Source organism: Mastigoproctus giganteus, chromosome 10, assembly GCF_048544385.1.
Source record: "Mastigoproctus giganteus isolate SK-2022 chromosome 10, ASM4854438v1, whole genome shotgun sequence".
Lineage (NCBI taxonomy): Eukaryota > Metazoa > Arthropoda > Arachnida > Uropygi > Thelyphonidae > Mastigoproctus > Mastigoproctus giganteus.
Window position 1 is genome coordinate 150,486,080 of NC_143584.1, and position 12,977 is coordinate 150,499,056.

The 12,977-nt window shown below is 35.1% G+C and overlaps 1 protein-coding gene across 2 annotated transcripts in view; it reads left to right on the top strand.

Annotated features, from left to right (window-relative positions):
- Window positions 1–12,977, top strand: part of LOC150079373 (26S proteasome non-ATPase regulatory subunit 11-like) — a 187,376-nt gene that overhangs the window by 101,435 nt on the left and 72,964 nt on the right. For both annotated transcript variants that reach the window (XM_090383642.1, XM_090383643.1), the window contains exons 4-5: window positions 67–138; window positions 9,281–9,338. In XM_090383642.1, the coding sequence (XP_090239768.1) occupies window positions 67–138; window positions 9,281–9,338 (130 nt within the window). The remainder of the gene's footprint in view (window positions 1–66; window positions 139–9,280; window positions 9,339–12,977) is intronic.

Below are 12,977 nucleotides of genomic sequence, written 5' to 3' on the forward strand. Positions count from 1 at the left end.
TTGATACATTTTTTCAAAATTTTAAGTATATTCAGTTCTGATTATTATTATTTTTTTTTTAATCAGGTGAAACTCTGTCAGGATTGTATAGACTGGGCTAAACAAGAAAAAAGAACTTTCCTAAGGCAGTCACTAGAGGTATATTTAATCATTTGTTTAATAATTATTGTGGAGACATGGATTAGTTACAGCTTCACATTGTTCACAAATCTTTTTCAAATAAAAGAAACTTTTAAAATATAGTTTGTGTTTCACAATGACATGTAATTTCTAATATACTAGTTGAAAGGCATATTTAAAATGTGGATCTAACAGTTAATGAGCAAAGAACTTTTCTGCATTCTAGTTTGTAATATTTTATTTACTAATTTAGATTTTGGCGCATTATAGCCTTAGTTGCTAATGCGCCAATAAAACCCAAAAACAAACAAACAAACAAACAAACTAATTTAGACTAAAACTAATTTGTTGAAACATTTACATGCACAGACATTCTTGAATGTGCTTCAACATCTCAAAAGCAAAAATAACTGATTAGGACCTCTGAAAAATTAAACATTAAAAGCTAATTTTAAAAAAGCATTAGAAAGAAAGTAACAAGTGGGCATAGCAAAGCTAGCAACTCTTTCCAGTAAACAGTAACAGAAACTAACTTTCCGTCATGTTTAGTGGCATTGCATAGTTGGATTTTACCATATTTTTATACTACTTGTCTTGTAACCTGGCAACAGGGAGCTTGTGGAATCCATTCAGTTATACTGAGGGAAGCAGCAAAATATGTATGCAAACTTACAGCTATTATAATGACAGGATCCTTGATTCAGGTGATATCGCTGTAGATTGAAAAAGTGCACACTTCTTTTCATAAAGGTGGCTTCAAAGGGTGAAATTAGCAACTATGGGCCTGTCAGTGTGACTTCTGTGCCAGGGAAGATCATGGAATGCTTAATTAAGCATGCAATAGAAGATCATCTGGATATGAAATTATAAGGGAATAATAGCATGGCTTTGTTAGGGCAGAATGTTTAATTAATCTAATTAGCTACCTGCAGCTGTCAATAAATTATTGGATAGACTAAATAATTTTGACATTATTTACTTAGATTTCATTAAATGTTTTGACAGTCCCATACGAACAATTATTTAAATTGGAGTAATATTCATTAATAGTTATTTCAAGTGTGATGTCTGATACAAAGGTGGGTAGGATAGTTATGACAGTAATCTGGGTATACCACTTCAACAAGACTTAAATTATTTGGAGAGGGCTGAGAAATGGCAGCTTAGGTTTAATACTGAAAAATGCACAATCTTGCATATGAGCAGCTGTAATCTTAAAATAACATACCACTTCGGTACCATCAAACTCAAGATTGTAGTTAATGAAAAGGACATGGGAGTAACTATGCAAGCTGATACGAAGATTTTTGAACAGTGCAAACAGGCTGCTAGGGCAACTTGTGGAGTTTTGTCAATGATATTTATAGGAACTTTGCCAGTAAAGATAGAGGTGATTATTCCATTATATAAAGTAGTGGTTAGGCATCAACTTGAATATTGCTTACACACACATGGAGACCCTATTTTAGGATGTACTTGTAGAAAGGGTACAGAGAAGAGCAATGAGATTATGGGTACAAGGGATATTCTTACTGAGAGGGTTTTGTAAGCCTATAGTGCTTGGAAACCAGGTTGACCTAATTGAGGTGTTTTAATGCCTTGAAAGGTTTGAATAAACTAGTTGCTGAGGGAATTTTTATGTGTAGTCATATGGTATACTATAAAGGGGATATAAATTTAAATGGAGAGGGATAATTATAGTGGATATGCAAAGATTTTCATTTAGTCAAAGGGTGATTGACGGTTGGAAGTTTATCTCTATTTAAGGGGAATTAAATATATGATTGATTGAAAGAAACAGATAAATGAAAGGAGTAGATGGCATTGGGTATTTTATTGTATTTAATTTTTGATTAATTTAATTTAATTTTTTGGCTGTTGCTACTTAAGAAACATGCTTTCTTGCATCATTTTGGTTCTAAAAATTATTATGGTTCTAAAACCATAATGGTTCTAAAAATCATTATTATGGTTCTAAAAATTTCTCAGTGTAAGTGGATTTCAAACTTTCACCCCTTAGGTGTACCCCTTTTTAATGAACACAGCTCTGTCTGACTAGTTGAATGTATGTGCTTTCACATAGCATGAATGTGGTGGCAAACTTTTCGGTTAAGTTTGCTTTTCAAGGTTTCACACATACTGTTTCCAGTCTAGAAACACTCTAGCATATTGTATTCTTCTAGCTGCAGACATGGTTTCTAAAACAAATTTTTTAACTAATTGAAGTAATTTTCTAATACTAATTTAGTATTAGAAACATCCATGCAGCGTGTATCACAGACAGTATTTCATTGATGTTTAAGAAAAAAAATTGTAAAGAATTTGAAGGAGATGAAAGCAAATTATTCAAATTAAGTACTTCTTTAAACTTGGCAGCTATATTGAAAATGACAATTTTCTTGAGATTGAGGAAGAAAACCACGACAATGGAATTTAAAGCTGAAACCAGCAAAACAAAATCAGCAGAAGAAATACTTTCTGTGGTGCTGTTGTTATTTGGTTTTTAGGAGCAATAGCAACTAAGGCCATATTGCTCTGGGGATATGCAGTGATCATTCCCTGACCTTTCCGTATTTGGTGGTGATGGGCTCGAACCCCAGTCTTATCAAGAAGCGTGTGCTACGCACTGCTGCGCCTGCCCACCTGGCTACGGAGGTGGCTTCTGTGGTGCCTGTGACTGATATGCGATCCGTACCAATGTCTGTTAGTGTTAGTAATGAATGTTTTCTCAGTATTTATGCCACAGAACGTGATTTCCATTAATTTAGGGATCCTGTCAACTGGAGTAACACAGTAACAGTTTTAGAAATGTTTTTTTTTTTTTTTTTTTTTTTGGGACGTTGTGTACTGTCCCAAAAAAAGCACACTCTATATATATATATATATATATATATATCCAAGTATGTAAAAAGCAAATTGGATAGTTAATTTATAATTAATTTATAATATTAAATCGTCACAGATCCGATTAATGCCATCAAACACGATTAAACATTACATCTGTTTGTATATTATTTGAGTTAAGTTAATGGTGGTAAGTTATAATGTATAAAATATGAAAGCAAGTAAGATAGCTTCTCAATTAAACCAAAAAACCTATGCGGGTGCCCAACGTAACCTGGAAAAAAAATATATATATGCCAAAAAACAAAGCAAGGCAAGGAAAATCTTACATATCGATAACATAAAATAAGCAATAAAAATGTACAATTAAAATGTTAATTATAGGCGATAAGATACATTGAAAGGGACTTTATCGAGGGCTAACCCTTTCAATGTATCAACTATAATTAACGAGCTATCTGTTTCTGTAGTCATCGTCCAGCATAACTATGTCCAAATGATGGTAAAAAATAGTCAGATAGTGACTTAATGAGGTAGAGAGACATAAATAATAATATATTAAACAAAGGTAATTACGTTGATATATCCCAATTTAGCAGTAAGCTGGCAAGATGACTGTTAGCCCAACGGATAGTCAAAATTTTAATTAGAGAAAGAGATCCATCTATATTTTTAGGTTTATGTGTGTAGTTTATAATATATGTAATCACAGTAGTCTAAGCGATTGCCAAGTAGGTCGGTAGGTATATATTCTACACGTGCTGATTCACGCGGTTTTTAGTACTTTGGCTATACAGTGGTAAGCGTTTATATTATACTTATTTTTAACGTAATTTTAACGCATTCTAAATGTCTTTACATTGCGTGCCATAACCAGGATCCCTTACTATAAGGGACGGGAATTTACGCTCCCAGTTGCATCCTAAGTTAATTTATGATTTAACTTTTTCTATGCTTTTTTAACTTTCCCTTTTTTATCCCTATTTTTCATACCTCATGACCTATTAGAGTATTCAAGGGGGATTGAGGTACTATATCTATACTTTTACCTTTTTTCTGTTCGCCTTAGTTAGCGCAAGCTTCTACTGTTACTTGCCAATCGCTTAGACTACTGTGATTACATATATTATAAACTACACACATAAGCCTAAAAAAAAAAAAAATAGATGGATATCTTTCTCTAATTTAAATTTTGACTATCCGTCGGGCTAACAGTCATCTTGCCAGCTTGCTGCTAAATTGGGATATATCAACGTAATTACCTTTGTTTAATATATTATTATTTATGTCTCTCTACCTCATTAAGTCACTATCTGACTATTTTTTACCATCATTTGGACATAGTTATGCTGGACAATGACTACAGAAACGGATAGCTCGTTAATTATAGTTGACACATTGAAAGGGTTAGCCCTCGATAAAGTCCCTTTCAATGTATCTTATCGCCTATAATTAACATTTTAATTGTACATTTTTATTGCTTATTTTATGTTATTGATATGTAAGATTTTTCCTTGCCTTGCTTTGTTTTTTGGCATATATATATATTTTTTCCAGGTTACGTTGGGCACCCGCATAGGTTTTTTGGTTTAATTGAGAAGCTATCTTACTTGCTTTCATATCATTTTATACATTATAACTTACCACCATTAACTTAACTCAAAAAAAAAAAAAAAAAAAAAATATATATATATATATATATATAGTGTGCTGTTTTTTTGGGATGGTGCACAACGGTATGGTGTACTGGCACCTTCATTAACAGTGGCTTGTGACATTTGCATACAGTACACTTCGAAATTTGTAATATTCCATAAATTTTTTCGCATATTTACCTACTATTTTTACAACCTGAAAGGATCACTGTTTAAGATGAATATAAGGTGAATATTAAAGTGAATAAATAAAATTAATGATACACCTGAAATTGAAAATATTCGAAAATTTTATTAAGTACAATACACGATTACATTTACTAAAATCATTTAATGAGAAATTTTTTTGATAATTAGCAAAATTTAAAATGCTGTTCACTTTGCGCACGGGCCGCAGGTTATTTATTTATTTTTTTTAAGGAGCATTAGCAACTAAGGCTGTATTGCTCTGGGGATATGCGGTGGTCATTCCCTGACCTTTCCGCATCCTCCGTATTTTGGTGGTCACGGGATCAAACCCTGGTCTAAACAAGAAGCGTGTGCTACGCACTGCTGCTCCTGCCCACCTGGCTACGGAGGCACCCACGGGCCAAAGGTTCGAAACCGCTGTGAATCAACTGTAAGCGCCCCCTCCGAGAATTAGGGGAGAGTGATTTTCTTTTACCCCGACAAATAATCATCTGTTGTTTAGCAGAAGTGCATTATCCACCTTTTTCCGTAAATTTTCCTTTTCTCTGTTTACATGGTCACAGTAGCTGAATATTCGAATGACAACGAGATTTTGAACAATTAAAAAAAGAAAAGAAAAGAAAAATTCAAATTTAAGAACTAGTGACAATACCGATGACGAGAGAAGGAAAACGAGGACAACGAAGGTATTAAACCTTCTAAACATGAATTGTTGGCATTTGGTGAAAATGAAGTTAGAAAATTGTCAATGAGGTTACAGTTAAATGAAAGAAATACAATTCATGGATTTCGGGAATACCTAATTGAAAAGATGGTTTTGGAAGAATTGAAGCATTTGGATGGACGGTCTGAGTACGATACCAATTTCATCGAGTGAATGTGAAAGAGGATTTTCACAAATGAATCTGATCACCAGCCCAACCAGAGCTTCGTTGATGACAAAAACAGTTTCTTCACTACTGTTTCTTAAAATTGTAGGCCCACCGCTGACACACTTCGATGCAGCAAAATGTCGATTTGTGACTGCTTCAGAAATGTCATTCAGCAACAGACACAAACAAGAAAAGCAGTCGGTGTGGTGGATGACAACTCAATAAAAATTTGGAATAATCTATAAAAACTGTATTGTGAAAATTTTTTTACTAATTTTTGCTTATTTTTTACTTATTACTTATTTTTTTATCTTTATATACATTAAAATAATTTTCCTCCTAGCACTATTTATTCAGCCAGTGGGAAAAGAGAGATGCGGGTTACGCAGCAATACAAAACAAATACTAAAATATGTAACAGAAGCTTGTTTTACTATGGTAAAACAAGCTTCTGCTTAAGCGTGCACATACCAGATAAACCTCCTGCACACGCTTTGTTTAGCCAACATGACCAAGCGGTACCATTCTCGATTTCCATATGTAACGTATTTATGTATTCATAGCTAAGGAAGAAAGAGACACTGTGTCAAAAAGGCGCCTCCGTAGCCACGTGGGAAGGAGCAGCAGTACATAGCACACGCTTCTTGATTAGACAGGGGTTCGAGCCCGTCACCACCAAATACGGAGGATGCGGAAAAGTCAGGGAATGACCACCGCATATTCCTGGAGCAATATGGCCTTAGTTGCTAATGCTCCTAAAAACCAAATAACAAACAAACAAATTGTGTCGGAAGCTTCTGTTAAGTATTTTATTTTATTTTATCAAAAGAAGCGAGCGCAGCCCCCTAGTATACGAACTTGAATAATAAATTTATGCTTAATAAACTGTGTGTTAATATACCTAATTTGTTGTTCTTATTCCAAAAACATTACTACTAAAGTAACAATATTAGGAAATAATTTTTCAGAGTACTGTACTTTTCATCTCCTTTTAATTTTCAATTTTTCCTGATAGCAAAGAATGAGTACCGACACCTATTCTTTTACGAAAAAAGCACTATATATATATACAGGGTGATTCACTACCAGTGCAACAAACTTGCAAGAGGTGTAGGGGGCACAATGATGAATCGGAATCACATAGCATTGCAGGGTCCGAAATGCCTTCGTCATGCGGTAGAGGATGTTGAATGGGAGGTCGCATGAACAGTGATCCCACTGGAAGTCAGCATTTGTGAACCGTTTCTGTTGAAGAAACCAAGTAGCAAAAGTCCTCCGGAGTGGATAATCCGCAGGCTCCAATGATTGCACACTTTGCAGATGGTATGAACTCATTTGGTTTGTTGACGGTATCCTCCATACAGTGGATTGGGAAATACTCAATCGTTGGCCTATCGCTCGAGTACTCGTACTTGGATTGCCTTCTGCAAGACGTAGAACATTCTCCTCATTGTCTGGCGTCCTCGTCGTTCGTCTCGATTCATGGTACCTCTCGTGAAACAACCAATCTCACGTAACCTTCTGTGTACACGTGCGAAAATCGTATGATGAGGAGCACGCCTGTGCCGGAAACGTTCCTGGTACAAGCACAGAGCGGCACGCCCATTACAGTCCGCAGCTCCATACGCGAGGTGTATGTCGGCCAGTTAAACGTTTGAATACTTGTCCATCCTACTGCCTCGGGAACTGGTTCGCAAATGCTGACTTCCAGCGGGATCGCTGTTCATGCGACCTCCCATTCAACGTCCTCTACCGCATGACGAAGGCATTTCGGACCCTGCAATGCTATGTGATTTCGATTCGTCTTTGTGCCCCCTATACCTCCTGCAAGTTTGTTGCACTGGTAGTGAATCACCCTGTATATATATATGTTGTAGACAAGCTCTTTGTACACAAATTTCTTAATGGGGAAGTTCAGTAAAGAATATGGTTGTACTTTTCCAAATCAACCAGATGCCTCTACTGCTTTGTTTGCCGTTATTGGGAAGACTTTTTGAAAAGAGTAGCCATTGTGATAAATTTTTTAACTTAATAGGAATCTGGATTTTGAAGGAAAGAGTCATTCACTTAGGTCACCAAATAATGGAAATTTTCTTGGGATTTGAGTTGATTGAACAGTTTGGTCTATTTCTTCACGAATACTTGAAAGGCTATGTAAATAAAGGAGAAGAAAATGTCTTACATTCTCAGACCACATGTAATGAACTGCTAAATCTCATGGGAACCCATTTTGCAGAAAATCATGATCATCATACAGATCTGTTATTAACCAGTGAAGAAGTACTATTACTACTTCACTACTATCATAGTGAAGATCACTATGGTAGTACAGATCAATCCTTCCAGTCAATAGACTGGAAAGATTGATCTTGCCTAAGATTGTATTGATTGATAAGGATTGATATTAGCTCTTCCATTCTCTATTTTTTTCCATGTTGTCCCATTAATCCACCTTTCTCTTAGACTGCCTTTGGCTTATAACTCATTTTGACTGGCTTATAACTCATTTTTGCTTCAAATATTGGTTTAGCTAATTTCTGTTCTGTCATCCTTTTTACATGCCAATCTAAAGTTTGATTGGATATTTATTATTGCAAAATTTCTCATTTGTAATATATCTTGACACTGTTTCCATCTGTTCCATTTATTTTATTGTATCATTCTAATTTCTGAATATTGTAAATTTTTACCAATTCCTTTATCTCATGCCCATCTCTCAGCTCTGCAGGTTAATATGGGCTTAAATTGTATTTAAACTGCTAATCTTATCTTTTGACTAATTTATTTTTTTTATCAAATCAATTTAACTGGCTTTCTAAGCTTCCTGTTTTACTTATTCTGTTGTTTATTTCCATCCCGAATCTTCCATCATTAAAGACTGCTTGTGGATATACAAAATTACTAATTTATTCCAATTTTTCGTTTAGTATACATGTCTGCAACCTTTAATTAAATAAATTAAGAGATTTAGAGACATCTTGGAATTCCTTCTGAAAGCTTTGCAGCACACGATCATCAGAAGGAATTTCTAAAATTCTCTTTAGTCGAGACTGTAGTTAATCAATCCATGTGGAGGGAGTAGAGTTTGTGATTGTGAGTTATTCTGGATTTTCAGCCTGCATGACATTCAATACAGGATGTCAGTGATGGGCTATGATGCTATGAAAATAATTTGAAATGGACAAGTGCAGAGATTGAGAAGCAGATGATTTTACTCTGACCAAGTTATTAGTAGAAAGAGATAAATTTATTATTCCAGTTAAAATAAGGGGACGGGGGGGGGAATAATAGTAAATGTGAATATTAGGGAAGAGGGAATACCTCCTTAAGATATACCAACATTAATTTTTGATTTATAACGGTGATCACTAAAATTAATTACTAGAAAACATTCCTGCAACAACATTTTCATGAATTTCAAAAGTTGACCTGTATGCACTGTATAATTTAACTTAAGCGTTACAATCAAAATGTTTGTTGTGTATGGAATAACTCTTGTTTCTAACCTATATCAGTAATTTATTCTTATTAATTTTGTTAATAAAATTCACATTTTCTCTCAGCATAAAATTACACATCCAAATAATTCCCTTTTTCTAGGCAAGATTAATAGCATTATATTATGACACAAGGAGGTATCCTGATGCTCTTCAGTTAGGTAAGGTTATTAAATAAACTTTTAATAACTTCAAATATTATATTTGAAGATGTAAAACTGTTACAGTCAAACCTGCCAAATCTTGACAACCTTTGGACTTTAACCATGCTGGGTCTTGGAATTTTCTGGATTTCAGGTATAATGGTCATAAAAAAGGCCATGAAAAATATTGTATTCTCTACTGCAATTTACTGTATGTAGTACTGTATGAGTGCAGCCTTTTTTTTTTTTTTGAGAGAAAGGTAATGAAAAGGTAAGTTCATATAAAGTATTATTATATATATGTTGTACAGTATAGTAAGAATAAAATTATTTCTCCTTCTAAACATATATCATTGGACTTCCAAAAAGCTCTTGAGAGTGGGATACCTCTGACACACTGGGTCTTCCTTGGTGTGCGATAGAGTGGTAGCTTACAAGGGCTATTATAAAAGAGAAAAGCAAAACATTACACACAATTCCACTGTCAAACACTTTTGACAGTACAATCAATATGGTGGAGTTGAACTAGCATTTGGGCGCCACCCTACATAAGATACTAGTATAATCAATATAGAAACAACACAATGCTCATTTCTTGCCATTTCACAGAGTTCTGTATTCATCACAGTGTACTATGGTGGAGTTGGACTAATATTTATGTGCTACCCTACATAAGACATATGTCCACATGTCTGGTACAATCAATACATTTTCCACAATAGATAAGGACCTGTATATGCATTTTGAATGGCTACAACCATCTGGGCTACTTAATTTTCTTTTATGCAACATATGGACAAATACAAATGAATGAAAATTTCTGTTGTGTACAAATGACAATCTAGGAGTTTTAAAACGTTCACTGAATAGTTAATGTTTTTAGTGATCATCACCTTATCTAATGCTTTGTGTAGAAACTGTGAAACTCAAACTAGGTAATTCATTGCTTATTCTCAATGAGGTGCTAATCTTGTTCTTGATGTTAGAGCATGATTCAAATTTATTTTCCATAGGTAAAATCCCCAACTTGCACATTCAGCTCTAATGTACTCCTTTGTCAAAGGGCAGTCTAAGAACAAAATTTGATTTATTGATTGATTGGCCAGATTTGTACACATTCATAAATATAGCTGAAAAATGAGCTGTGCCAGATAATGGATTATCAGATTTGGGAGGTTTGACTGTACTATTTAAATTTTATTTCTTTGTTTGTCACATGTCACATAGATAATACAAGATGTGGTTAGAAGGTTCAAGGAATGGTAAGGCACTACTCTTGTTTTGATTAATGACAAAGCTGCCAGTATGTGTTCTGTTGTGTTTCTTCTTTTTTTTTTTTCTTTTCATCATTATAGCAATCATAAGTTGTGTACTAATTGTCTCTTATAGTATTAAATTAAGGTGGTTTTGCTTAAAGTGTGAAAAAATGGAATCATACAAATGTGAAAATTTTTGGTTAAATGTACGAAATTTCCACTGAAAGTTAATAATTTATTTAATTACTATAAGTTTGTTGGAAATCTGTGATGTCGAAGGGAGTTTAAAGGCTACAACCAGTTCTCTGAAAGAAGAGAAAATGTGTGTGTGGCAGTTCTCAGCCTTGCCAGCTGATGACAGTGAAAACTGATCAGAATATTTCAAAAAGTGCAGTAAATTGTTTGTACCATTCAATGACTAGCAGAATGAAAATTTGAAAAAAGGCAATGAACATCAGGAATTATATAATATAAAGTTCTTGCCACATTGACTAAACAGAATAAATAAAACTGATTTTAATAGGAATGATATAAAATAAATAGTTTCATAATAATATAAATTAAAGCAATTAAATACTCATGAAACAGAAGCTGAATGTGCTTTTTTGTGAACTCATTAACAGTAGCTTACATAGTGCCCTAAAAGGCAGAATGGCACATCAAATTAACACTGGAAAAAGAGGCGGTGAGGCGAAAAATAGGAAAGAACAAGAAAAGAGAATCCAGTTGCACTTCAACAGCAAACAAACCATTATCATTGTAAAATATATATGGGTTCCTTTGGGTGCCCTCTTCCACATTGGGTGGAAGACCTTTGTGGACCATAAAAGATATTTTTTTAACCTTGAGCTTATGTCTGATGGGTAGCATAGTCTTTTCAGTGGCCTTTAATTCCAGTAGATTAATGGAACTGCCATGGATTTCCATTCAGCTGCTTCATATTGCTGGGGAGGAGTTGAAAAGCAGTATTTTTCATCTGCAGTGGTAGTCAAGCTCTTTTCATATATAAATTGTGTTTGCAGTCATATCGAGATTTCAGGCCATACTCCTCCAATATCTTAATAGTTTCTCTGATTACATAGTTTATACCATAGAGCTGTAGTTATCGCAGGCTGGCCTGTTTGTGCAGGTCAGTCACAAACTGTTTTGGTCCATGCTCAGTGCCATTTATATGGAACTGCTTGTATCTTGTTTAGGTGAGCATGTTCACACTACAGCCATGATTCCCAGAGTGACCATGAAGTTGCTAAGGTTAGGGAGGATCTGGCAAAGTGCGGATTCTTCGACAGCCTACAATTACAGTTGTATGATGCAATGTCACATAGTTGAGTGTTGTCTTCCTCCTCCAAATTTGTTGCAACAGCTTATCTTCTTACTGTCCAGTTTCTTGCTAGGATGCTGCATATTCATTGGGCTCCAGTTCATCTCATGGATCAAGACCCCCCCCCCCACTACTTATGTAGAGTGGAATTGTCTACCAAGTTCATTGTCTTGATTGTGCAATCTGTTATACTGGAGACTTGTAGGTGGCTTGGGGACCTAATATCCAAATGTGAGGAAGCTATGTGAAAACAGCCAACTTTGTCTTCTGCCCTCACAGAGCAGATCCTACTGAGGTGTGAGCAACACAGATATAAGTCACACAGATATAAGGGATGCGGAACTGCAATTTGGGGAGTACAACGTCTACAGAAAGGATAGACAGGATAGGAAGGGGGGAGGTGTTATGCTATTAGTTAAGAAACACATAAAAACCAAGGAAGTGAAGCCAGTCGACATCGCTGGACAGTGCAGTGTGGAGTCAGTTTGGTGTGACATAAACATTGGGAGATCAAAATTGAGAGTAGGAGTGTGCTATAGGCCTAATGACTCTGATGAGTATAATAAGGAACTGTACAGGGAAATAGAGTGGGCCAGTAAATCAGAGTATCTTATAATGGGAGATTTTAATTTCCCAGATATTGACTGGAATTTGGGGGCTGGATACTCACACACTAGCAGGGCTTTTGTGGATTTATTGGATGATTGTTTTCTACATCAGCATGTTCGGGAGGCGACTAGAGGGAGTAATACTCTTGATTTGATTATCAGCAGTGATTCTTCATGCATTAAGAATCTGCAGATAAATGAACCACTAGGTGGCAGTGATCACAGTGTGCTGAAGTGGGATTTACTCAAAGAGGTAACTACCATTAGGGGTAAAGGGAAGGGTTATTGCTTCCGTAAAGGCGACTACGATGGACTGAGACAGTATTTAAATTCTATACAGTGGGACCAACTGATGATGTTACCAACAGCAAATTCAAAATGGGAAGCATTCAAAGAACTTATCTTGGAAGCTACTAGGCTTTACATACCAACTAAGAAATATTGTTCAAGGTTTAGGCCAAAATGGATGTCA